Below are 22,990 nucleotides of genomic sequence, written 5' to 3' on the forward strand. Positions count from 1 at the left end.
GGCTAGGGCATCCAGTCCTGGGGAGCAAAGAGGTGGGAGGACGGGGTGCCCCTACAAATCCCAGGGGCTGGAGCAGGCCAGAACGTCTTTGGGTGGTGGAGTGCAGAGGCAGTGGCCTGCAGCAGAGGAGTCCCTGTGAATAGCAACCATGGTAAGGACAAGAAGGGACTTCATCCCTTTGCTTGCTGGAGCATTTCTGGGCCTCGTTCAGGCCAGATCTGGGTGCTCTGTGGGGCAGTAACTTGGACCTTTGAAGATGGAACATGATGGTTCCTAAAACCCAGGAGGAAGCCTGGGAAGAAAGCCTTGGACTTCTCTCGAAAGGGCAGGGCTGGGATGTGGTAGGCATTGATCCTTAAGGCTTGCCAATTCCCTGCAGACCTTCTGAGACTTCCAGCAATGTGGGCCCGGAACTGTGAGGGGTGTATGTGTCTCAGCTGGTGTCTACCTTAGCTCGGTAGAGATGGAGACCCCCAGGGCCAGAGTGAGTCACCCTGGAAATTGGTGGCCAGGACTTGCTGGAAGCCTGGCCAAGCCCTCCCAAGGCCAGTGAGACAGAGGCTCCACTGGAGATGGGAGCCCTGCAGGGCCTTGAGCCAGCTCAGGTGCAGGAGCCCAAGAACTCCAAATTGATGAGGAGGGGCAGAGACGACAGACCAGAGTTAGGGAGACCTCAGCCTCCCAGAGAGGGGTTCTGACTTGGAGCCATCACCTTCCTCTGAGATCCCCCACCCCACTGCACTTCAAGGGGTAACTAAACGCTGGAGGCCAGCTGTTGTTGTCCTCACTAGACTAAAATTAGCCTGTCCTCCTGGCATGGGCAAGGAGGGAAGGCGGGTGGGTGGCAAGGAGGAGGGCCAGCACCCATGGAGCTGAAGAACATGGATGCTTCCGCCCTTCACCACCAGCTGCAGCCCAAAGCCCCTACCCAAATGCCTTGTCTTAGATGTGATCAGAACCCCCACAAATATTATTTTTACCCCCACAAGGCTCCCATCATGTTCTGCCCCCCATGAATGGCATTTACTTCTGTGACTGCACCATATGAAGGACACTTAAAATCTCCGTCTCTGGTCCTAGCTGGTTTGGCTTGGTGGATAGAGCCTCGGCCTGCAGACTGTATTGTCTCAGGTTCGATTCCAGTCAAGGGCACATGCCTGGGTTGCAGGCAGGATCCCCAGTGTGGGGCGTGCAGGAGGCAGCCAATCAATGATTCTTTCTCAACATTGATGTTTCTATGACTCTCTCCCTCTCCTTTCCTCTCTGAAATCAATATATATATTTTTAAATATATTTTATTGATTTTTTACAGAGAGGAAGGGAGAGGGATAGAGAGTTAGAAACAACAATGAGATAGAAACATCGATCAGCTGCCTCCTCCACACTCCCCACTGGGTATGTGCCCACAACCACGGTACATGCCCTTGACTGGAATCAAACCTGGGATCTCTGAGTCCGAAGGCCGACGCTCTATCCATTGAGCCAAACCGGCATTAGGGCAATAAAAATATATTTAAAAAAGATCTCCATCTCTGCAAGTTCCCAGAGGGGAGGATTGATGTGTCTGACTCTGCTCAGTGGTCCCAGTGCCTGGTGTATGGGCTTGACGCTTAGTAGGTGCTGGGTAACTTGGTGCTGCGTTACTGACTTGAGAACGTTTATTGAGCACCTATTCAAGTACTAGGCACTGTTAGGAGCTGGGAAAATGGGAACATCTTGCTGGAATGGGGTCCATTTTATAAGGTCCTTTCACAGCCCTGATTCCATTTCATCCCTGAAAAGCTTTTGAGAAGAGGTGAGGGGACGAGGGGACATTAGGTAACTTGCCCACGGTGACGGGGGGCGGGGGGCGGGGGGGGGGCTGCTGACCTGACCTCCGGCTGACAAGTGAGAAAGCCTTGGGCACAATCTGTTCCCTCTGCAGCTCTCCAGACCGGCTGGGGCTGTGGGAGCGGCAGGAGGGGTGGCGGGTTTGGAGCTGTTCTCCTGGAGGACCGAGGGGGCTCCAACAGGTGGGGGTCGAGGGGGCCAGGTTAAGGCAAGACTGCACCTCTGACTCCGTGTCTCCTGCAGACGGACCAGCAGGCTGAGGCCCGGTCCTACCTCAGCGAGGAGATGATCGCTGGTGAGTGGGGGCGGGCAGGCTGTCCGGCCGTCTGTCTGTCTGTCTGTCTGTGGGGGTGATGTGTGCTGGGAGCGTTTGGTTCCCCCGGGGGTGGGAGGGTGGTAGATGCGAGGCTGGCTCACTTCAGCCCTCTGCCTTCCTTCCCTTCGCAGAGTTCAAGGCCGCCTTTGACATGTTTGACGCCGATGGCGGCGGGGACATCAGCGTCAAGGAGTTGGGCACCGTGATGAAGATACTGGGCCAAACACCCACCAAAGAGGAGCTGGACGCCATCATCGAGGAGGTGGACGAGGACGGTGAGCGCGGAGCCCTCTGAGCAGGGCGCCAGGGTGCTGGGGCGAGGCGAGCACCCCCGGGGGACTCGGGCTCACGCGCCCCTGCGCCCCGCAGGCAGCGGCACCATCGACTTCGAGGAGTTCTTGGTCATGATGGTGCGCCAGATGAAAGAGGACGCGAAGGGCAAGAGCGAGGAGGAGCTGGCCGAGTGCTTCCGCATCTTTGACAGGTGCGCTGGGGCCCTCGTCCGCGCGGAGGCGGAGGTTGTCTGGGTGAGGGTCCGGGAGGGGGCGCCCTGCGGGGGCGGGGCTTGCGCCGCCGGCCCTGAGCCCGCCCTGCCGCTCCGCCCCCAGGAACGCCGACGGCTACATAGACGCGGAGGAGCTGGCGGAGATCTTCAAGTCCTCTGGGGAGCACGTGACCGAGGAGGAGATCGAGTCCCTGATGAAAGACGGCGACAAGAACAACGACGGCCGCATCGACTTCGACGGTCTGGGCCACGGGAGCGTGGGGGGCGGGGCCCGAGCCACGTGGGTGGGTCAGGGGGAGGCCAGAGCCACGTGGGTGGGTTAGGGCGGGGCCCAAGACGCTCGGGAGCGTTGGGGGCGGGCGCGGCGCAGCCTTGGGGCGGGGCGGAGCCTGTCCGCTTTCCTCCCGCTGGGGGTAGGGACCGCGGCCGGTTTCGTGCAATTCGTCGCTTCCCCTCCAAGGCACCACCCGCCCCCGGCGTGACCTGACGCTGCACCCCGGCGCAGGCTCCTTGCCCTGAGGGCACCCCTGACGCCTGTTCCTCCCCCTCCCGCAGAGTTCCTGAAGATGATGGAGGGCGTGCAGTAAAAGGTCGGCCCTCGGACGTAGGTGCTCTCCCCCACCCGGTGTCATCCCCGTCCGAGAGCGTGGCGCGGCCCCTTCTCGGATCCCCTTCTGGAAGGAATAAAAGCAAAAGTTGCAAAGCGCGTGGCCTGAGTGAGGGGAGGACCGAGGAGCGGGTGTCAGGGGCCGCCTGGGTGGGTGCGCTGGGCAAGGTCGCGGCCGGCCACCCGCAGCTGGCGCTGGCCGTGGGCACCTCGGCGGCCTTGTTGCCTCGGCGCAACGGGGAGACCGCGGGGGTTTTGATCTGAGTCAGGATGAGCCGCGGTCCGCGGGTGAAGGCGGGGCAGGAGGCTGGACTGGGGGCGGGGTGAAGTGTTGACACTTTCACTCCTCACTGTCCCTTCTTTCTGGGGCGCAGGCCACCGGGCTGAGAGTGGGGGAGTGGGTGTCCATTCATCCCAAGCAGCCTTATTCCCGCTTGACCTGTTCCACTTGGTCTGTTCTGGGCGCTTCTAGGTCTACTGGTGATGGCAGGGGAGGGTGGGGACTCAGCCAGGAAGGAGGGTCTGACCTCATCCTCCATCTCCACCCTGGATCCCTGCCTCCACCTGGCCCCCCAGCTTTCGGGCCCCTCCAGTGCGTTCAATAGAGGGCCATCAGCATGATCTAGCTAAAATGAGATCTGGCCTGGCCACTCCCCTGTGAAAGGACTTCAAGGCTCCCCATTGCTTCTAGAATCAAATCCAAATTCCTTCCCCTCCCTCTGTCCCTTGCTTCCCACAGCTGCCTTTTTCTGCGTGTGCTCCAGCCACCCTGAGCAATTTCTCATTCCTGCTATGGACAGTGGGGGTGCACTTCCAAGCCTTTGGCCTTTGCACATGCTGTTTTCCTTCCTTGGAATGCCCTTCCTCCTCTAATAAGTCTGGCAAATTCTTCAACCCAGTTCAGATATCATCTCCAAGATACCAAGATCCAGCTCAGATACCATCCTCCCTTCCTTTGATACCTGCCCTCATTGGCTGTGAGCTAGCTTCCATAGTTCTTTGTACACAACCCAATTATAGCAGGCACCAGGTCACAGCTAATCAAGTGCAGTGGTGGCTTAGCTTTAGCCAGGTGACCTGCGTTTGAATCCCCACTGCTGGAGGCAAATTAAACCACTCTGCTTCAGTTTCCTAACCTGCAAAATGGGGATAATGATGGTACTTACCTCTCAGGGTTGTGAGAACGAGTTAATGTGTGCAAAGTGCTGGCACATAGTTTCAGCGTTTAATAAATAGTATTATTAATATCATTATCATCATTCTTTTCTTTTTTCTGAGAGAGTTTTTTTATATTTTATTGATTTTTTTACAGAGAGGAAGGGAGAGGGATAGTTAGAAACATCGATGAGAGAGAAACATCGATCAGCAGCGTCCTGCACGTCTCCCACTGGAGATGTGCCCGCAACCCAGGTACATGCCCTTGACCAGAATCGAACCTGGGACCTTTCAGTCCGCAGGCCAATGCTCTATCCACTGAGCCAAACCGGTTTTGGCAAGAGAGTTTTTTTTTCCTATGAGTTTATTTGAGCCAAACTGATGACAATTGCCAGGAAGCAAGACCTCAAGTGCTCTGGCTCATCATTTTTGAAACATTGAACTCCACTGCTCCTCATTGCTACAGCCCTCCCTCTCCAACTTCTTTGTGTTCTCACCTCCCATTCATGTTTCCCAGTTATTATTTCACTCAGGATCAGTACTGGGGGTTATAATCATCAGGATTGGTGCCTACTGTATGCAGTGCTCTGTGCCTTGCAGGCATTGTCTCATTTGTCCACACAACCCCAGAGGCACATGATCTAATTATCTCCATTTTTTTGAATTGATTTGAGAGAGGAAGGGAGAGAAACATTGATTTGTTGTTCAACTTATTTAGGTGTTCATTGGTTGAGTATTGTTGTTGTTGAGTCTTTTAAACATATATATTTTTTTATTGATTTTAGAGAAAGGAAGGAAAAAGGAGAGAGAAACATCGATGAGAGGATCATTGATGGGCCTGCAGCAGGCATGTGCTCTGAGGACACTCACCTACTGAGACACATGGGCGGGGCCTTTTTTGTTAATCCTCAACCAGGTATATTTTTTCATTGATTCCTAGAGAGTGGAAAAGAAGGGGTGAGAGAGAGAGAAACATCGATGTGAGAGAGACTCCTAGATTGGTTGCCTCCGGAGAGAAGCTTGGGGATCAAACCTGCAATCCAAGTACATGCCCTTGACCAGGAATCGAACCCTCTACCCTTTGGGTCTCAGGCTGACACTCTAACCACTGAGCTAAGCCAGCGAAGGTCAGGACTGCATTCTTTTCCCTGTGTTCTTATTCCCAAGGATATGACCTTTACCATGTAGTTACTCAACTGTATAAAGTGAATAGGAATAATAATAGTCATACTTTTAAAAAATTTTTTAAAAAATATATTTTATTGATTTTTTACAGAGAGGAAGGGAGAGGGACAGAGAGTCAGAAACATCGATGAGAGAGAAACATCGATCAGCTGCCTCCCGCACATCCTGCACTGGGGATGTGCCCGCAAAGAAGGCACATGCCCCCGACCAGAATCGAACCTGGGACCCTTCACTCTATCCACTGAGCCAAACCGGTTAGGGCTGTTTTATCTTTTATCCAGAGGACAGCAGCAGGTTGAAAATTTATTGTTGCTGCCTGTCAGAAGGCCCAGATGTCAGTCCCTACCAGGGCCTAAAAGGGCAGATATTGCTAGTTATACTAGGGAACAAATAAAGCCAGGCAGTAGTCCCTATGCATTTTGAATGGCACAGGAGAGCGAGTCCGGGGAAACAGATTTGGTGGAAAACACACTCCCTGCCCTGCCTGCGTGCAGAAGGGGCAGGGGTCCCATTTCTTGAGGTTCCATTGTGTCATACATCCTGTTCTAGGCGCATTACAGGAGGTCACATCTCACCTCACAACATCTTGGGGAGTGGGTTGTTTGTTACTGGACAATACTGTTTCATTGTCAAGATGAAGACGCCCGCCCTGACCGGTTTGGCTCAGCGGATAGAGCGTCGGCCTGCGGACTCAAGGGTCCCAGGTTCGATTCCGATCAAGGGCATGTACCTTGGTTGCAGGCACATCCCCAGTGGGGAGTGTGCAGGAGGCAGCTGATCTATGTTTCTCTGTCATCGATGTTTCTAACTCTCTATCCCTCTCCCTTCCTCTCTGTAAAAAATCAATAAAATATATTAAAAAAAAAAAAAAAAGATGAAGACGCCCAGCCTGAGTGGCTCAGTGGTTGAGTGTTAACCTGCGAACAAGGAGATTTGATTCCATGGTCAGGGCACATGCCCAGGTTGCGGGTTCCATCCCTGTGTGTGGCATGCAGGAGGAAGCCAACCAATGATTCTCATCATTAATGTTTCTCTCTCTTTCTCTCTCCCCCTTCAGTTCTGAAATCAATAAATATATATATATATATATATATATATATATATATATATATATATTTAAAAAAGATGCAGAGACTGAGGCAAATTGACTTTCCCCAAGTCCACAGCTAGAAAACAGGGGAGCAGGCCAAGTCTGTGTAATTTCAAAGTTCTAAGTAGTCTTCATTCAGCTTACCAGCAGGGTGCTGGGGCAAAGAAGCACAATTCATTCATTCATTCAGCACTCATGCATTCGCCAAATGTTGGCTAAATCTTAACTTGTACTTTGGCATATGCCTCCTAAGTCTGGATACAAAGCAAAAACCATGGGTTGTTGGGAAGGTCACTCAGAAATCTGGACTAGCACTTTCATTTTCCAGATGGGTGAACGGAAGGGGCTTACCCTGGATCATACACACAGGGCCAGAACAAGGAGATCTCAGGATGTCCTGTATTCTCACTATTCTTAGATTCTGTATGAATGTCTTCCTACCGTCTCTGAGAGAAGGTCATCAAATTCCTGCTTGCATATATTCAGTAACAGGAAGCTCATTACCTCCTGAGGTTGCCCGTTCCTGTTATTGTTCAACCATGACTCTTTATTTTTTTAAAGTTGTTTGTGTTTGTAGGCAATCTTTTTTTTTAAATATATATTTTATTGATTTTTTAAAGAGAGAAAGGAAGAGGGATAGAGAGTTAGAAACATCGATGAGAGAGAAACATGGATCAGCTGCCTCCTGCACACCTCCTACTGGGGCTGTGCCCACAACCAAGGTACATGCCCTTGACCGGAATCGAACCTGGGACCCTTCAGTCCACAGGCCGACGCTCTATCCACTGAGCCAAACCTGTTCCGGCTCAACCATGACTCTTAAGAACTTCCTCCTTATATTGAACCAGATGCCATTCAGTTCAGTTATCCTTACAATATTTTATTGAACGAGTGCTGGGTGCTGGGGAATGCAATGGTGAACAGGACACCGGCTCTGGTGGAACTCAGAGCAGGTCGTGATTATGTGGCATGCTCAGTGCTATGACTGGGGAGACCCCCCCTGGCCTGGGTGTAGGGGAGAAGTGATCCTGGAGAAAGTGATGTTAAAACTGAGAAAGATGATAGGGAAGTAGGTAGATGAAGAAAGGGAAGATGGGAAGTCCTGGAAGAATAAAACCAGCTTGTGTAAAGGCCTGGAGGCATGAAGGGTGATGCTTGGAGCTGTGCTTGAGTCTGACCAGGGGTAAGTAGGACCTTGCTTGGCTGCACTGAGTGTGGACCTTACCTATTTCCCTGAATAAATGAAAGAGCAGATTAATGAACAAATGATTGCCGAGAGTTCCACACTCTGTTCCAAAGGGATCAACTGGTTCTAATGGTTGTGTCCACACTGGAATCCCCTAGTTGTTGCTGCACCTTGGCCCCCTGCCTGGCTGGGGAGGCCTTATTTAGCCTGGCCTGGCTCCGCTGAGCTTTCATTAGGAATGTCTATATATAGGGGAAGAGGGCAGCCCAGTTGCCACTGTCCATCTGCCTTCCTTGGTATCCAGTCCCCTTTCACTGGCCCCAGAATCTGCACTCGGTTGTCTCACTGCTCTTTCTGTTGACTTAGCCATTCACCATGAGCACTGCCTACCCCCCAACACCCAGCCTGGACCCTGTGGATTCTCAGGCAGGGCTCCCTTGAGACTTAACCTGATCTACCCACCCCTTCCCTCTCCAGACTTTTTTTAAAAAAATATATTTTATTGATTTTTTACAGAGAGGAAGGGAGAGGGATAGAGAGTTAGAGACATCGATGAGAGAGAAACATCGATCAGCTGCCTCCTGCACACCCCCTACTGGGGTTGTGCCCGAAACCAAAGTACATGCCCTTGACTGGAATCAAACCTGGGACCTTTGAGTCCGCAGACCAACACTCTATCCACTGAGCCAAACCGTCAGGGCTCTCCAGACTTCTTCAGTGAGCTCTGGCAAGGGGCCACCTACCCCATCATCTACTTAGAGAAACTTCCCCTGGTCCCTTCTCCCCAAGAATGTCAGTCCCAAGAATCCTTTCCCAGGAGAAGGTAAACTCCAGCCCTAACTGGTTTGGCTCAGTGGATAGAGTATCAGCCTGTGGACTGAAGGGTCCTGGGTTTGATTCTGGTCAAGGGTATGTACCTTGGTTTCAGGCTCGATCCCCAGTAGGTGGTGTGCAGGAGGCAGTTGATCGATGTTCTTGTCTCATTGATGTTTCCAGCTCTCTATCCTTTTCCCTTCCTCTCTGCTAAAATCAATAAAATATATTTAAAAAAAGAAGGTAAACTTGAGAGAAGAATCTGCTTTCAATGTTGATTTCTCCTCCAAGTGCACACCCTGTTTCCTGGACCCCTACAGACATTTCTCCTTCTGGATGGGTCTGTCTAGGACTGTCTGTCCCAACTTCCCCTCAGTCAAGATTAATAAGAATCACCAGCCAACACAGGTTTGACTCAGTGGATAGAGTGTTGGCCGGCGGATTGAGGGGTCCCGGGTTTGATTCCGGTCAAGGGCATGTGCTTTGGTTGCGGCACATACCCGGTGGGACATGTGCAGGAGGCAGCTGATCGACGTTTCTCTCTCATTGATGTTTCTAGCTCTCTCTCCCTCTCCCTTCCTCTCTGTAAAAAAATCAATAAAATGTATTTAAAAAGAAAAAAGAATCACCAACATGACTCTAGTCCTTTATGATTTACAAAGCTCCCCAATAATAGTTGCCACCTCAGAGGGTAAGTGCTAGATGAGATCATGTGGTTAAAATGCTTAGCCCATGTGAAAAAAAAGGGGAAAAAAAAGAAAAATAAAAAAATGCTTAGCACAGCCTGTGGGATGTCGGAGAGGTTCAATAACTGTCTTTTCCCCCTCCTCCTGCCCTCTGCCCCTTACCATGGTTCAAAGACAGGACATTCCACTTGCCAAGCACCAATCCTATGTAACTGGCACAAGCTAGGCGATTTATACCCAGGCTCTCATATGCCACAGTCTCTCTGAGGGAGGTTAGGACGAGCCCCACCTCACAGATAAGGAAACTGAAGCTCAGGGCGGCACTGGGTTTTGGACTTCAAGGCTGGTGCTTGCCCCATCCTACGTGTACCCTCACTTTTCTCTGATTGTCCTTACCCGTCTTGGAGCAAGAGTATTTCTTGAAGGGAGGTAGCTAAGGCAGTGGAGCAGGGCGGGTTCTCCTCACAGGAATCTAGGATGTCAAGGCCTGGCACCTGCTCTGAGGCTTCAATTTCTCTGCAAGGGCCCTTGGCTAAATTAGGTAATGGGCTAGGATACTGGAAGGAGGGGCAGCTCTCTGACCCCAGGATCTGATTGGCTAGGCCATCCATTCCTGGGGAGCAAGGAGGTGGGAGTAGAGGGTGCCCCTATAAATCCCAGGGGCTCGAATAGGCCAGAACATCTTTGGGTGGTGGAGTGCAAAGGCAGTGGCCTGCAGCAGAGGAGTCCCTGTGAATAGCAACCATGGTAAGGACAAGAAGGGACTTCATCCCTTTGCTTGCTGGAGCATTTCTGGGCCTCGTTCAGGCCAGATCTGGGTGCTCTGTGGGGCAGTAACTTGGACCTTTGAAGATGGAACATGATGGTTCCTAAACCCCAGGAGGAAGCCTGGGAAGAAAGCCTTGGACTTCTCTCGAAAGGGCAGGGCTGGGATGTGGCAGGCATTGATCCTTAAGGCTTGCCAATTCCCTGCAGACCTTCTGAGGCTTCCAGCAATGTGGGCCCAGAACTGTGAGGGGTGTATGTGTCTCAGCTGGTGTCTACCTTAGCTCGGTAGAGATCGAGACCCCTGGGCCAGAGTGAGTCACCCTGGAAATTGGTGGCCAGGACTTGCTGGAAGCCTGGCCAAGCCCTCCCAAGGCCAGTGAGACAGAGGCTCCACTGGAGATGGGAGCCCTGCAGGGCCTTGAGCCAGCTCAGGTGCAGGAGCCCAAGAACTCCAAATTGATGAGGAGGCGCACAGACGACAGACCAGAGTTAGGGAGACCTCAGCCTCCCAGAGAGGGGTTCTGACTTGGAGCCATCACCTTCCTCTGAGATCCCCCACCCCACTGCACTTCAAGGGGTAACTAAACGCTGGAGGCCAGCTGCTGTTGCCCTGGCCAGACTAAAATTATGGCATGGGCAAGGAGGGAAGGCGGGTGGGTGGCAAGGAGGAGGGCCAGCACCCATCGAGGTGTAGAACGTGGTTCCTTCTGCCCTTCACCACCAGCTGCAGCCCAAAGCCCCTACAAAAATGCCTTGTCTTAGATGTGATCAGAACCCCCCCAAATATTATTTTTACCCCCACAAGGCTCCCATCATGTTCTGCCCCCCATGAATGGCATTTACTTCTGTGACTGCATCCTACGGAGGACGCTTAAAATCTCCATCTCTGCAAGTTCCCGGAGGGGAGGATTGATGTGTCTGACTCTGCTCAGTGGTCCCAGTGCCTGGTGTATGGGCTTGACGCTTAGTAGGTGCTGGGTAACTTGGTGCTGCGTTACTGACTTGAGAACGTTTATTGAGCACCTATTCAAGTACTAGGCACTGTTAGGAGCTGGGAAAATGGGAACATCTTGCTGGAATGGGGTCCATTTTATAAGGTCCTTTCACAGCCCTGATTCCATTTCATCCCTGAAAAACTTTTGAGAAGAGGTGAGGGGACGAGGGGACATTAGGTAACTTGCCCACGGTGACGGGGGGCGGGGGGCGGGGGGGGGGGCTGCTGACCTGACCTCCGGCTGACAAGTGAGAAAGCCTTGGGCACAATCTGTTCCCTCTGCAGCTCTCCAGACCGGCTGGGGCTGTGGGAGCGGCAGGAGGGGTGGCGGGTTTGGAGCTGTTCTCCTGGAGGACCGAGGGGGCTCCAACAGGTGGGGGTCGAGGGGGCTGGGTTAAGGCAAGACTGCACCTCTGACTCCGTGTCTCCTGCAGACGGACCAGCAGGCTGAGGCCCGGTCCTACCTCAGCGAGGAGATGATCGCTGGTGAGTGGGGGCGGGCAGGCTGTCCGGCCGTCTGTCTGTCTGTCTGTCTGTGGGGGTGATGTGTGCTGGGGGGGGGGTTGGTTCCCTCGGGGGTGGGAGGGTGGTAGATGCGAGGCTGGCTCACTTCAGCCCTCTGCCTTCCTTCCCTTCGCAGAGTTCAAGGCCGCCTTTGACATGTTTGACGCCGATGGCGGCGGGGACATCAGCGTCAAGGAGTTGGGCACCGTGATGAGGATGCTGGGCCAAACGCCCACCAAAGAGGAGCTGGACGCCATCATCGAGGAGGTGGACGAGGACGGTGAGCGCGGGCGCCAGGGTGCTGGGGCGAGGCGAGCACCCCCGGGGGACTCGGGCTCACGCGCCCCTGCGCCCCGCAGGCAGCGGCACCATCGACTTCGAGGAGTTCTTGGTCATGATGGTGCGCCAGATGAAAGAGGACGCGAAGGGCAAGAGCGAGGAGGAGCTGGCCGAGTGCTTCCGCATCTTTGACAGGTGCGCTGGGGCCCTCGTCAGGCGACAGGACAGGGAGGTTCTCGGGGTGAGGGTCCGGGAGGGGGCGCCCTGCGGGGGCGGGGCTTGCGCCGCCGGCCCTGAGCCCGCCCTGCCGCTCCGCCCCCAGGAACGCGGACGGCTACATCGACGCGGAGGAGCTGGCGGAGATCTTCAGGGCCTCAGGGGAGCACGTGACCGAGGAGGAGATCGAGTCCCTGATGAAAGACGGCGACAAGAACAACGACGGCCGCATCGACTTCGACGGTCTGGGCCGCGGGAGCGTGGGGGGCGGGGCCGGAGCCAGGGAAGGGCGTGGAGGCGGGGCCCAGCCGCGCGGGAGCGTGGGGGCGGGGCAAAGCCACGCGTGGGCGTGGGGGCGTGGCCCGAGCCACCTGAGGGCGTGGGGGCGGGGCCCGAGCCGTGCAGGGCGTGGCGGCGGGGCCCAAGCACCTGGGGGCATGGAGGCGGGGTCCGAGCCGCGCCGAAGCGTCGGGGACGGGGCGCAGCGCGGCGCAGCCTTGGGGCGGGGCGGAGCCTGTCCGCGTTCCTCCTGCCGGGGGTAGGGACCGCGGCCGCTTTTGTGCAATTCACGGCTTCCCCTCCAAGGCACCCTCCGCCCCCGGTGTGGCCTGTCGCTGCTCCCCGGCGCAGGCTCCTTGCCCAGAAGGTACCCCTGACGCCTGTTCCTCCCCCTCCCGCAGAGTTCCTGAAGATGATGGAGGGCGTGCAGTAAGAGGTCGGCCCTCGCTCCGCCGAGACCGCGCGGCCCTTGGACGTAGGTGCTCTCCCCCACCCGGTGTCATCCCCGTCCGAGAGCGTGGCGCGGCCCCTTCTCGGATCCCCCTTGGAAGGAATAAAAGCAAACGTTGCAAAGCGCGTGGCCTGAGTGAGGGGAGGACCGAGGAGCGGGTGTCAGGGGCCGCCTGGGTGGGTGCGCTGGGCAAGGTCGCGGCCGGCCACCCACAGCTGGCGCTGGCCGTGGGCACCTCGGCGGCCTTGTTGCCTCGGCGTAAGGGGGAGACCGCGGGGGTTTTGATCTGAGTCAGGATGAGCCGCGGTCCGCGGGTGAAGGCGGGGCAGGAGGCTGGACTGGGGGCGGGGTGAAGTGTTGACACTTTCACTCCTCACTGTCCCTTCTTTCTGGGGCGCAGGCCACCGGGCTGGGAGTCGGGGAGTGGGTGTCCATCCATCCCAAGCAGCCTTATTCCCGCTTGACCTGTTCCACTTGGTCTGTTCTGGGCGCTTCTAGGTCTACTGGTGATGGCAGGGGAGGGTGGGGACTCAGCCAGGAAGGAGGGTCTGACCTCATCATCCATCTCCACCCTGGATCCCTGCCTCCGCCTGGCCCCCCAGCTTTCGGGCCCCTCCAGTGCGTTCAATAGAGGGCCATCAGCATGATCTAGCTAAAATGAGATCTGGCCTGGCCACTCCCCTGTGAAAGGACTTCAAGGCTCCCCATTGCTTCTAGAATCAAATCCAAATTCCTTCCCCTCCCTCTGTCCCTTGCTTCCCACAGCTGCCTTTTTCTGCGTGTGCTCCAGCCACCCTGAGCAATTTCTCATTCCTGCTATGGACAGTGGGGGTGCACTTCCAAGCCTTTGGCCTTTGCACATGCTGTTTTCCTTCCTTGGAATGCCCTTCCTCCTCTAATAAGTCTGGCAAATTCTTCAACCCAGTTCAGATATCATCTCCAAGATACCAAGATCCAGCTCAGATACCATCCTCCCTTCCTTTGATACCTGCCCTCATTGGCTGTGAGCTAGCTTCCATAGTTCTTTGTACACAACCCAATTATAGCAGGCACCAGGTCACAGCTAATCAAGTGCAGTGGTGGCTTAGCTTTAGCCAGGTGACCTGCGTTTGAATCCCCACTGCTGGAGGCAAATTAAACCACTCTGCTTCAGTTTCCTAACCTGCAAAATGGGGATAATGATGGTACTTACCTCTCAGGGTTGTGAGAACGAGTTAATGTGTGCAAAGTGCTGGCACATAGTTTCAGCGTTTAATAAACAGTATTATTAATATCATTATCATCATTCTTTTCTTTCTTCTGAGAGAGAGTTTCTTTTTTATATTTTATTGATTTTTTACAGAGAGGAAGGGAGAGGGATAGAGAGTTAGAAATATGGATGAGAGAGAAACATCGATCAGCTGCCTCTTGCACACCCCCTACTGGGGATGTGCCTGCAGCCAAGATACATGCCCTTGACCAGAATCGAACCTGGGACCCTTGAGTCCGCAGGCTGACGCTCTATCCACTGAGCCAAACCGGTTAGGGCAAGAGTTTTTTTTTTTTTTTTATGAGTTTATTTGAGCCAAACTGATGACAATTGCCAGGAAGCAAGACCTCAAGTGCTCTGGCTCATCATTTTTGAAACATTGAACTCCACTGCTCCTCATTGCTACAGCCCTCCCTCTCCAACTTCTTTGTGTTCTCACCTCCCATTCATGTTTCCCAGTTATTATTTCACTCAGGATCAGTACTGGGAGTTATAATCATCACAATTGGTGCCTACTGTATGCAGTGCTCTGTGCCTTGCAGGCATTGTCTCATTTATCCACACAACCCAGAGGCACATGATCTAATTATCTCCATTTTTTTGAATTGATTTTAGAGAGGAAGGGAGGAAGAGAGAGAAACATTGTTTTGTTGTTCTACTTATTCATTGGTTCAGTCTTTGTTGTTGTTGAGTCTTTAAACATATATATATTTTTATTGATTTCAGAGAAAGGAAGGAAGAAGGAGAGAGAAACATTAATGATGAGAGGATCATGATCAGCCTGCAGCAGGCATGTGCCCTGAGGACACTCACCTACTGAGACACATGGGCGGGGCCTTTTTTGTTGTTAATCCTCAACCAGGGATATTTTTTCATTGATACCTAGAGAATGGAAAAGAAGGGGTGAGAGAGAGAGAAACATCGATGTGAGAGAGACTCCTAGATTGGTTGCCTTCTGAGAGAAGCTGGGGGATCAAACCTGCATCCAAGTACATGCCCTTGACCAGGAATCGAACCTGGGACTCTCTGGGCCTCAGGCTGACACTCTAACCACTGTGCTAAGCCAGCCAGGGTCAGGACTGCATTCTTTTCCCTGAGTTCTTGTTCCCAAGCATATGGCCTTTACCATGTAGGCACTCAACTGTATGAAGTGAATAGGAATAATAATAGTCATACTTTTTAAAACAATTTTGAAAAATATATTTTATTGATTTTTTACAGAGAGGGAGAAAGACAGAGAGTCAGAAACATTGATCATCTGCCTCCCGCACACCCTGCACTGGGGATATGCCCGCAACCAAGGCACATGCCCCCGACCGGAATTGAACCTGGGACCCTTCAGTCCACAGGCCGACTCTCCATCCACTGAGCCAAACCGGCTAGGGCAATAGTCATACTTTTTATTAAAAAGTATCACAAATAGGATTTTTTATTTTGTCATCATAAAAAATCTGGATTCTGTATTTTAAACAGCTTCTTGGACTTGGGGTTCAAATACATCAGCTCACTTCACCATGAATCTTCATGAGTTTTACCAGTTCAAACTTGGGCTTCTTCAGCATTTTGACTTTTCTAACAGACATCATGGAGCGGACAAATAGACTGACAAGGCTTGTCTGTCTTTTCCAAAACTATCTGGGATCAATTTATTGACCACTTTTTTCAAGTCATTTGTCTGCATCTCTCGGGTCATGATTTCCAGCATCTTCTGGATTTGGCAGACCTGTTAATGCTGAGCTCTTATAAGAGGCTTCCTAGTATGACTTTGCATTCTTCAGTAAAACCAATATTGAATAGATGGAGCAGATAACCATCAGTAGTCTTGACATCAACATGGCCTTCAATCATGGTCTGCCATTTTTGACCATGGAGCACATTTTGTCACAGGTAAGATCCATGCCATGGAAATTAGTTAGGTAGTCTTTGCCCTGCACATCCTCAGTAATTAGCTTGAATTTTTCAAATGCAACTTCATCATTCTGTAGATCAGCTAGGGCCTAGCTGATCAGTGGTTGGCAAACTGCGGCTCTTTGGCCCCTTGAGCGTGGCTCTTCCTAAGCCTTAGGAGTACCCTAATTAAGTTAATAACAGTGTACCTACCTATATAATTTAAGTTTAAAAAATTTGGCTCTCAAAAGAAATTTCAATCGTTGTACTCTTGATATTAACTCTGTTGACTTATGAGTTTGCTGACCATTGAGCTAGGCTCACTTCAAAAACATGGACCTTGAGACAATCAGATGTGATTTTGGTTCCTTGAATTCTCCTGACTAGTGTTTTTCCAATATTTCTTATATTGAATATAGCTGGTGTTTCACATCATACCAATCTTTCTTAGAAAATCAATCAGCCATTTTCTTCTTGGCTCCAAACTTCTTGCTGCCTTTTGTAAGGCACTTGTTCTTTCTCACTGCCATGGTGCTGCTCAAAGAGCCAAAAGGTCAGTATACCTGGACTAACTGTACTAGGCTTCTTGTTGAAAGTGTAAACCACCTAAATCAAACTGACTTACACCAAAAAGGGATTTGTTGGTTCATGTAACTGAGATGCCAAGGTATGAGCTGGAGGCTAGAGTCTCAGTGTCACCTCTCCCCATCTCTCAGGTCTTCGTCTCTGCTTGTTTTTCTTACATCTACAGCTGTCTCCGCCAGCAACTCCGGCTGGCTCCCTCCTCTTTTAGCAACCTTATAAGTGAAATAATTTCACTTTCTTCTAGTGATAATTCCAGGGAACACTGACTGGTCCTGAACTACAGTGTAGAGCTGGGTCCTTGTGACTGTTGCAAGGTAAGGCCACGTGACCATCTCGGGGACCAAACACGGTAATCCAGCACCAGATGGGGAGGCTTCCCAAGGCAGGCAAAAATATGTCCACCTTGCTCAGCTGAATGGCTCATTGGGTTGAGCGCCAAAAAGTTGCTGGTTTGATTCCGGTCAGGGCACATACCTGGGTTGGGGTTCCATCCCTGGTTGAGGCACATACAGCTGTTTCTCTCTCTCTCTCTCTCTCTCTCTCTCTCTCTCTCTCTCTCTCTCTCTCTCTTCAACTTTCTCTCTCAACATGTTCTCAGGTGAGGATCAAAAAATTTTAAAAAATACACACACCTTGGCCAGCATTGACTAAGGACCATCTTAGTGCCAGGTTCTGAGCTCCGTTCTTCTCAGACATCCTCTAACCGAGTGATTTGCTAGTTGGAAAGCATTAGAATCACCAGGAGAGATCGTTGGGGCCAAGAATTTGTATTTCTAACAAATTCCGGGTGATAACTGTGCTGCCAAGACTCCTGGAGAATACTGCTCTATACTCTGAGCTAGACCACAGCAATGACAGCACTTGGGAACTGATGAGAAATGTAGAAGCTCAAGCCTTACTCCAGACCAACTAAATAAAAATTTGCATTTGGCCCAGCCAGGCGTGGCTCGGTGGTTGAGTGGAACCCAGGAACCAAGAGGTCACCAGTTGATTCTTGGTCAAAGGCATATGCCCCGGTTGTGGGCTCGATCCCCAGTGGGGGGCGTACAGGAGGCAGCCAATTGATTCTCTCTCATCATTTGTTTCTATTTCTCCCTCTTCCTTCTTCTCTGAAATCAATAACAATGTATTTTAAAGAGCTAGGAGCACAATTTTAGAGATAAGGAAACTGAGTGAGGACACCAAGTTCCACCAGATCTGACAACTCTCACACGTGGCTTGGTGGGGTTAGAGGGCAGAAAGGAGGCTGGGATAGCAGGAGTAAGAAAAGGGGTGGGTGAGAGCCAAGAATGTGCATTTCTAACAAATTCCAGGTGATAACTGCTGCCAGAAGGGCCTCCCTGTTGTCCTCTCCCCCAGGCCTGCACAAGCAGCTGCAGGCAGAGCTGACCCGTTTGGGTGAGGCCGAGACCTGGGCCATGTTGGAGTACACCAGATGCTGTCCTCTTGATCTTGCAGGATCTGGGCCATATCCATCACCTCAGCCCCTCCTTCCCTTTGCTGGGTCCTAGCTGGCCAGGGATCCACAGGCCAGTGGAAGGATGGCCTGAGGGGCTGGGCCACTGGATAGAGGAGCTGGAGGGGAATGAGCCCCCTTGGAGCATGGGGGCCATCTGTGAGTCAGGAGCTGTCTTGAGTGCTCTGACAGGGAAGGGGCTTTCTGTGGCTGCCTCTCCAGATCCTGGGCTTGCTGTGGGGTGACTTGAGCCTTCTTTTTCAGGGTCAGAGCATCTGCTGTCATAAGGTAGGTGGCTGGTCCTCTGCACCCCACCCCCAGACTGGTTCAGCCTCATCTGCAACACATCTAGAGCAGCCCCAATAGTCACTAACATTTCTAGTGCATGTCACAACTCCAAAGAAATAGGCATTTTGTGACACCCATTTTATAGATGAGGAAATATATGTAGAGACATAAACTAAGGTCACAAAGGAACAAATCCTAGTCACTCCACTGCTTGGCCCTACAGCCTGGACATCCTGAAGGACAAACGCTTCTCCCTGGAGAGAGGAGCAGGGCCATGAGCCCAGATCCTAGGAGCCTGACTCTGCCCCCACTCTAGGGTAATTACAACGCAGAAACTTGTAAAAAAAGAGAAAGCACTCCCAAAATTCAAAATGTATTTATTTAATATATTCATCACAGGGGCTCAACCAGAGACTTAATTTAAAAAAACAGACACAAAACAAATATGACACCACAGCTGAAGACAGAGTCCTAAACAGAAATCAAGGCAAGGACAGACCATCCAAGGAAAAAGTAAAAAGACAGAACAAGGAGACAGGCTGGACAGCCCAGGTCAGGGCTCTTGGCTGGAGACCTGCTTTGCGTAGTTTTCCTGTAGGTACTTCTTGAAGGCTGAAGAGAACAGGCAGATCTTGGTGAGTGATGGGGAGAAGGGCAGCAGGGATGCAAAGGGGGGTGGAATTTGGGGAGTTCCCAGAACAGATTCTCCCTCTGTTGCCCACCCAGTCAGATCTCCTGGATGGACTCTGCTTCCTGTGACACTGGGGAGGGACTAGGGGGCCTTAGTGATCAAGCCATTTTCACAAAGCTTTGCCTTTCTATTTATAAGGCTCCTCAACCTGCCCTGGCCAGGGTCTCAGTGGTTAGAGCGTTGGCCTGTGCACCAAAGGGTCTCAGATTCCCAGTCAAGGGCAGGTACCTGGACTGCAGGCTTGATACCCAGCCCATCAGGAGGCAACCCATCTATGTGTCTCTCTCACATTGATGTTTTTCTGTCTCCCTGCCCCCCACCCCCCATCCCTTTTCTGCTCTCTCTGAAAAATCAATGAAAAAAAAATCCTTAGGTGAGTATTAACATTTTTTTTTAAAGTCCCTCAACCCACATCAATTTTCTGATTTTATATCAAGCAGGCAAAGCAGAAACACCAAGGCAGAGCGAGGAACGGCTTCCCAAGTCACCGAGATCCTTTTTGTTTGAGGGAGACTTTCAAGGTTGGGGAGGGGTCACCCAGTGGCGGAGGAAGGACCCACCTGTGGGGTTTTTCCAGAGCTCTGCAGCATGTGTGTTCAACGGGCTGTCGATGTTGGGTTCTGTGGGTGAAGAGAACAAGATTGGTCAAGGGGGTAGACGAGGCTGCCTGGGGGAGTCCTGACAGGTTCCCCGGTTGCAGGGGGAGGAGGGCTAGTCTTAGAAGTCACCTCCTAGCCCTGACCAGTTTGGCTCAGTGGCTAGAGCGTCGGCCTGTGGACTGAAGAGTCCCAGGTTCGATTCCGGTCAAGGGCCTGTACCTTGGTTGCGGGCACATTCCCAGTAGGGGGTGTGCAGGAGGCCGCTGATGGATGTTTCTCTCTCATGGATGTTTCTAACTCTCTATCCCTCTCCCTTCCTCTCTGTAAAAAAATCAATAAAATATATTAAAAAAAAAAAAAAAAGTAGTCACCTCCTAGCAGGCTCTGGATGGAGAGCAGGATGGTCCTGACGTCATACAGGGCAGACCACTTGTCCTTTAGGATGTCCAGGCAGATGTTACCCTGGGTGTCTACGTTGGGGTGGTAGCAGGGCGTGAGGAATTTCACCGTGGGCGCGTTGTACGGGTAGCCACTGGGGAACTCTAGGGAGAGTTTATACCTCAAGTCTTCATATACCTGGCATTGGAGAAAGAGGCGGGAGTAAGCTTGCCACCCTGAACCTCATATTCCAGCCCAAGCCCCACATAAAGACCTTGCTAGGACCTTTTAGCTTTTCTAGGACTTGACAGAAGACAAACCCCTATGCTGGTTCTGGTAATTTCTCTCATCTGGTGGGGACATCAGGGATCCTTTGGTCCAAGGGTTGTAAATTGGTGCCCTGTGGGTTACCACAGCTTGCTTTTTAGTCCAATTAGAATATTAGTTGCTAACATGTAAAAATTGGGAGATTTGGGGCAGATTTGAAGTCCTGACTTCTCTTAAACCAGATAAACAGCAACGGGAAGCTGCTGTCATGAGACTTGTGCCCTCTCATTGGCCAAAGTCCTCACTTGTCCTCCATTCTTCTCCTTGCTGTCTGGGCCCCTGAGAATCTAAGATGGACAACCTTGCTTTAAAGCCACCTTCTTGCTGTACAGAAGGGGGGACCAGGACCGAAGGCTCAGAGCACAGGGGCGAGCCCCACAGGCCTAATGGCTGGAAGCAGATATGGCGCATGATTTCACCTCCCACCTCTCCCCAGACCCAGCATCACACTCCCCTACCCAACCCCACACTCACTGTGCCAGCTGCTCCATGGATGGTCCCCACCCATTTGAAGAGATTGTCTGATTCAGGGAAGGCAGAAATCCCTTTGTCGCCAGACGTCTGGGGAGGAAACACAGAGCTCTCGGGATAACACTTCTGGCACAATGGGCAAACCCCTTAACCCCATCACATTCTGATCCAAAATAAGGCCTTCAGACCAAAGTGACAGGCTTTCCCGAGCAAGAGCTTAGGCTCCTGGGGGCTGAGCATGCCCCCTGGGGAGGAGTGTGGGGGTTACAGCGGGAGGGAGGGGTTTTGCAGGGGAGCAGAAGGCTCCCTGCACCCAGCCTTGTTGGTTGCTGGGAATTCCATTCACCGTGGGACTGAGTGCCAGTCCTACCTGTGCAAAGCCTGCTGGACTAGGGAGCCAGACATACAAGGATTTGCGTGGAATATTCAGGGTCGATGTGGAGAAAGGACACCTAGGATGGAAGCATCTCCAGGAAGGGCGGGTGGACACTCTGAGGAGGGTGGAGAGCTGGGCGGGGTTAAAGCCTAGGGCAGGGAAATAGGGCGAGGCCTCCTAGGGCTTCAGGGAACCGATTTTAGAGACAATTTCATTGTGGGGAGAGGGGGTTAGGAGTGGGGACTGCTGGAAAAAGGTGTCGGTGAGGTATATGAGCTGGTTCCCAGAAGGGAGCAGACTGTACTCATTGTTTTACCCCTTCACTCCGTGTCTAGCAAAGAGCGTGAGGTGGGGAAGGAGGCCACTGAGGGAGGAGTGCGAAGTGGCAGGTGGACCAACTGGCTGGGCATCGGGCGGGCGGCCACTCACCATGAGGGTCATCAGCTCCTGCTGTAACCTGTGGACAGAGCGTCTGGAGTCACCTGGGAGTCCGGATGGTCCGGATGGGCCAGGGCTCAGCGGGTCCATCCCCTCCCCGCCATCTCTCCGGAGGAGCTGCCAGGATCCCCTCGCTGAGGCGAGACTCCGCTCGGGGCACCCCCCACCCCCACTCCCACGGGAGGCCTGGCGAGCCCCGCTCTCCGGCTCCTCCGGCGCTGTTGTAGCGCTCGGAGCCCCCACCGCTCCTCCGGCGTCCCTCCCGTGCCCAGACCTCGAAATTCCCACCCTCCTTTGGGGGGTCTCTAGGGGCGGCCCGAGCTCCTAGCGTGCCCCCCAACTTCCCATATCTCAGTCGTTCCGGGGCGACCGGGTCCTGGAAGCCTGCGCTCTGGGCCCACCGGCCCGGGCGTGCTAGGCCGGGCCTCCCCGCCGCACCACTCACCTCTTGCCCACCGGGCCCCGGGCGGCGCCCCCGCTGGGCTCGGCTCCTTTACGAGCTGCGGCGACGCTGGCGGCGGCTGGGTCGCGGTTTTGGGAGGCCATCCGGGCAGCGCTGGCGGCGACGCGAACTCGAGGACTCGACAGTAACTGCAAGGCTGCGGGCCCACCCGCCCGCATTTGAATTGAACGCTCCGGAGGCGCTGGCCAATCAGAGACTCGCTTGGGTTTGATCCAGCCAATGGGGTGCTCCGAGGGCCGTCAGGGTGAAACTGCTAGACGCACCCTCCAGCGCACCACTCCCGAGCCGCGGGAATCCTGATTCCGACGGGCGATTGGCTGGAGAGGCTGCCATTAAAACGAGTCTGCAGTGGATTGGTGGCTTTTGGAAAACGGCGACCATTAAAGGGCTAAGAAAAAGTCCACGTGGGACGTGCCCCTTTAGGTCAATCGCCGGTTACGGGCCACAACTCCCAGCACTCCCAGCCCGGAACCCTACCCGGGAGAGGGCCTCTAATCTTGCCTGGTACCCTTCCTGGAACCCGGAACCCCTGCCTCTCTCCCATTATGTCCTGGGCCCATGGCGAGGGGAACAACTTGAGGCCGATGGCAATCTAGCAGTGGACTCCCTATTAGAAAACAGGTTCATATGCTGCCTTTCTACATAATTTAGTGTATAACTTATAAAATGGGGGTAATGAAAGCCACTCTGCATTTTCTTCTGGTCTGTCATGAACCCACCATGGTGCCACCCCTTATGTTCTGCTACTTCCATGCCTTAGTTGGGTGAAGAAATAAGAAACAGGGACGGGGAGGTGTGCAAGGTATTCCCGGGGTCATCTCATGAAGCACGAGGGGCAGCAGGACCTTCCTGGGTCTAACCTGGGGTGGGAGAGGGTACCTGGCCCTTTCCGCTACCCACTTCTAGAGTCCTTGATGT

The 22,990-nt window shown here is 52.9% G+C and overlaps 3 protein-coding genes and 2 pseudogenes across 3 annotated transcripts; 2 read left to right on the forward strand and 3 right to left on the reverse strand.

Annotated features, from left to right (window-relative positions):
* On the forward strand, positions 1-3,354 carry LOC132239892 (troponin C, skeletal muscle-like). The gene is made up of 6 exons (XM_059706930.1): positions 1-151; positions 2,074-2,125; positions 2,278-2,421; positions 2,516-2,630; positions 2,755-2,891; positions 3,207-3,354. The coding sequence occupies exons 1-6, from the start codon at positions 149-151 to the stop codon at positions 3,236-3,238; spliced, it is 483 nt and encodes a 160-aa protein (XP_059562913.1). The 5' UTR covers positions 1-148; the 3' UTR covers positions 3,239-3,354.
* Positions 3,355-9,987: 6,633 nt separating this feature from the next.
* On the forward strand, positions 9,988-12,986 carry TNNC2 (troponin C2, fast skeletal type). Its single transcript, XM_059706932.1, has 6 exons — positions 9,988-10,120; positions 11,570-11,621; positions 11,776-11,919; positions 11,999-12,113; positions 12,241-12,377; positions 12,815-12,986. The coding sequence occupies exons 1-6, from the start codon at positions 10,118-10,120 to the stop codon at positions 12,844-12,846; spliced, it is 483 nt and encodes a 160-aa protein (XP_059562915.1). The 5' UTR covers positions 9,988-10,117; the 3' UTR covers positions 12,847-12,986.
* Positions 12,987-15,612: 2,626 nt separating this feature from the next.
* On the reverse strand, positions 15,613-16,104 carry LOC132239080 (small ribosomal subunit protein eS1-like; annotated as a pseudogene).
* Positions 16,105-16,141: 37 nt separating this feature from the next.
* LOC132239894 (small ribosomal subunit protein eS1-like) lies at positions 16,142-16,999 on the reverse strand (annotated as a pseudogene).
* Positions 17,000-18,689: 1,690 nt separating this feature from the next.
* Positions 18,690-22,224, reverse strand: UBE2C (ubiquitin conjugating enzyme E2 C). The gene is made up of 6 exons (XM_059706929.1): positions 22,055-22,224; positions 21,601-21,628; positions 20,799-20,885; positions 19,991-20,195; positions 19,581-19,640; positions 18,690-18,941 (listed from the first exon to the last, which is right to left on the reverse strand). The coding sequence occupies exons 1-6, from the start codon at positions 22,153-22,155 to the stop codon at positions 18,883-18,885; spliced, it is 540 nt and encodes a 179-aa protein (XP_059562912.1). The 5' UTR covers positions 22,156-22,224; the 3' UTR covers positions 18,690-18,882.
* Positions 22,225-22,990: the final 766 nt, after the last annotated feature.

Source organism: Myotis daubentonii, chromosome 8 (assembly GCF_963259705.1).
Source record: "Myotis daubentonii chromosome 8, mMyoDau2.1, whole genome shotgun sequence".
Taxonomy (NCBI): domain Eukaryota; kingdom Metazoa; phylum Chordata; class Mammalia; order Chiroptera; family Vespertilionidae; genus Myotis; species Myotis daubentonii.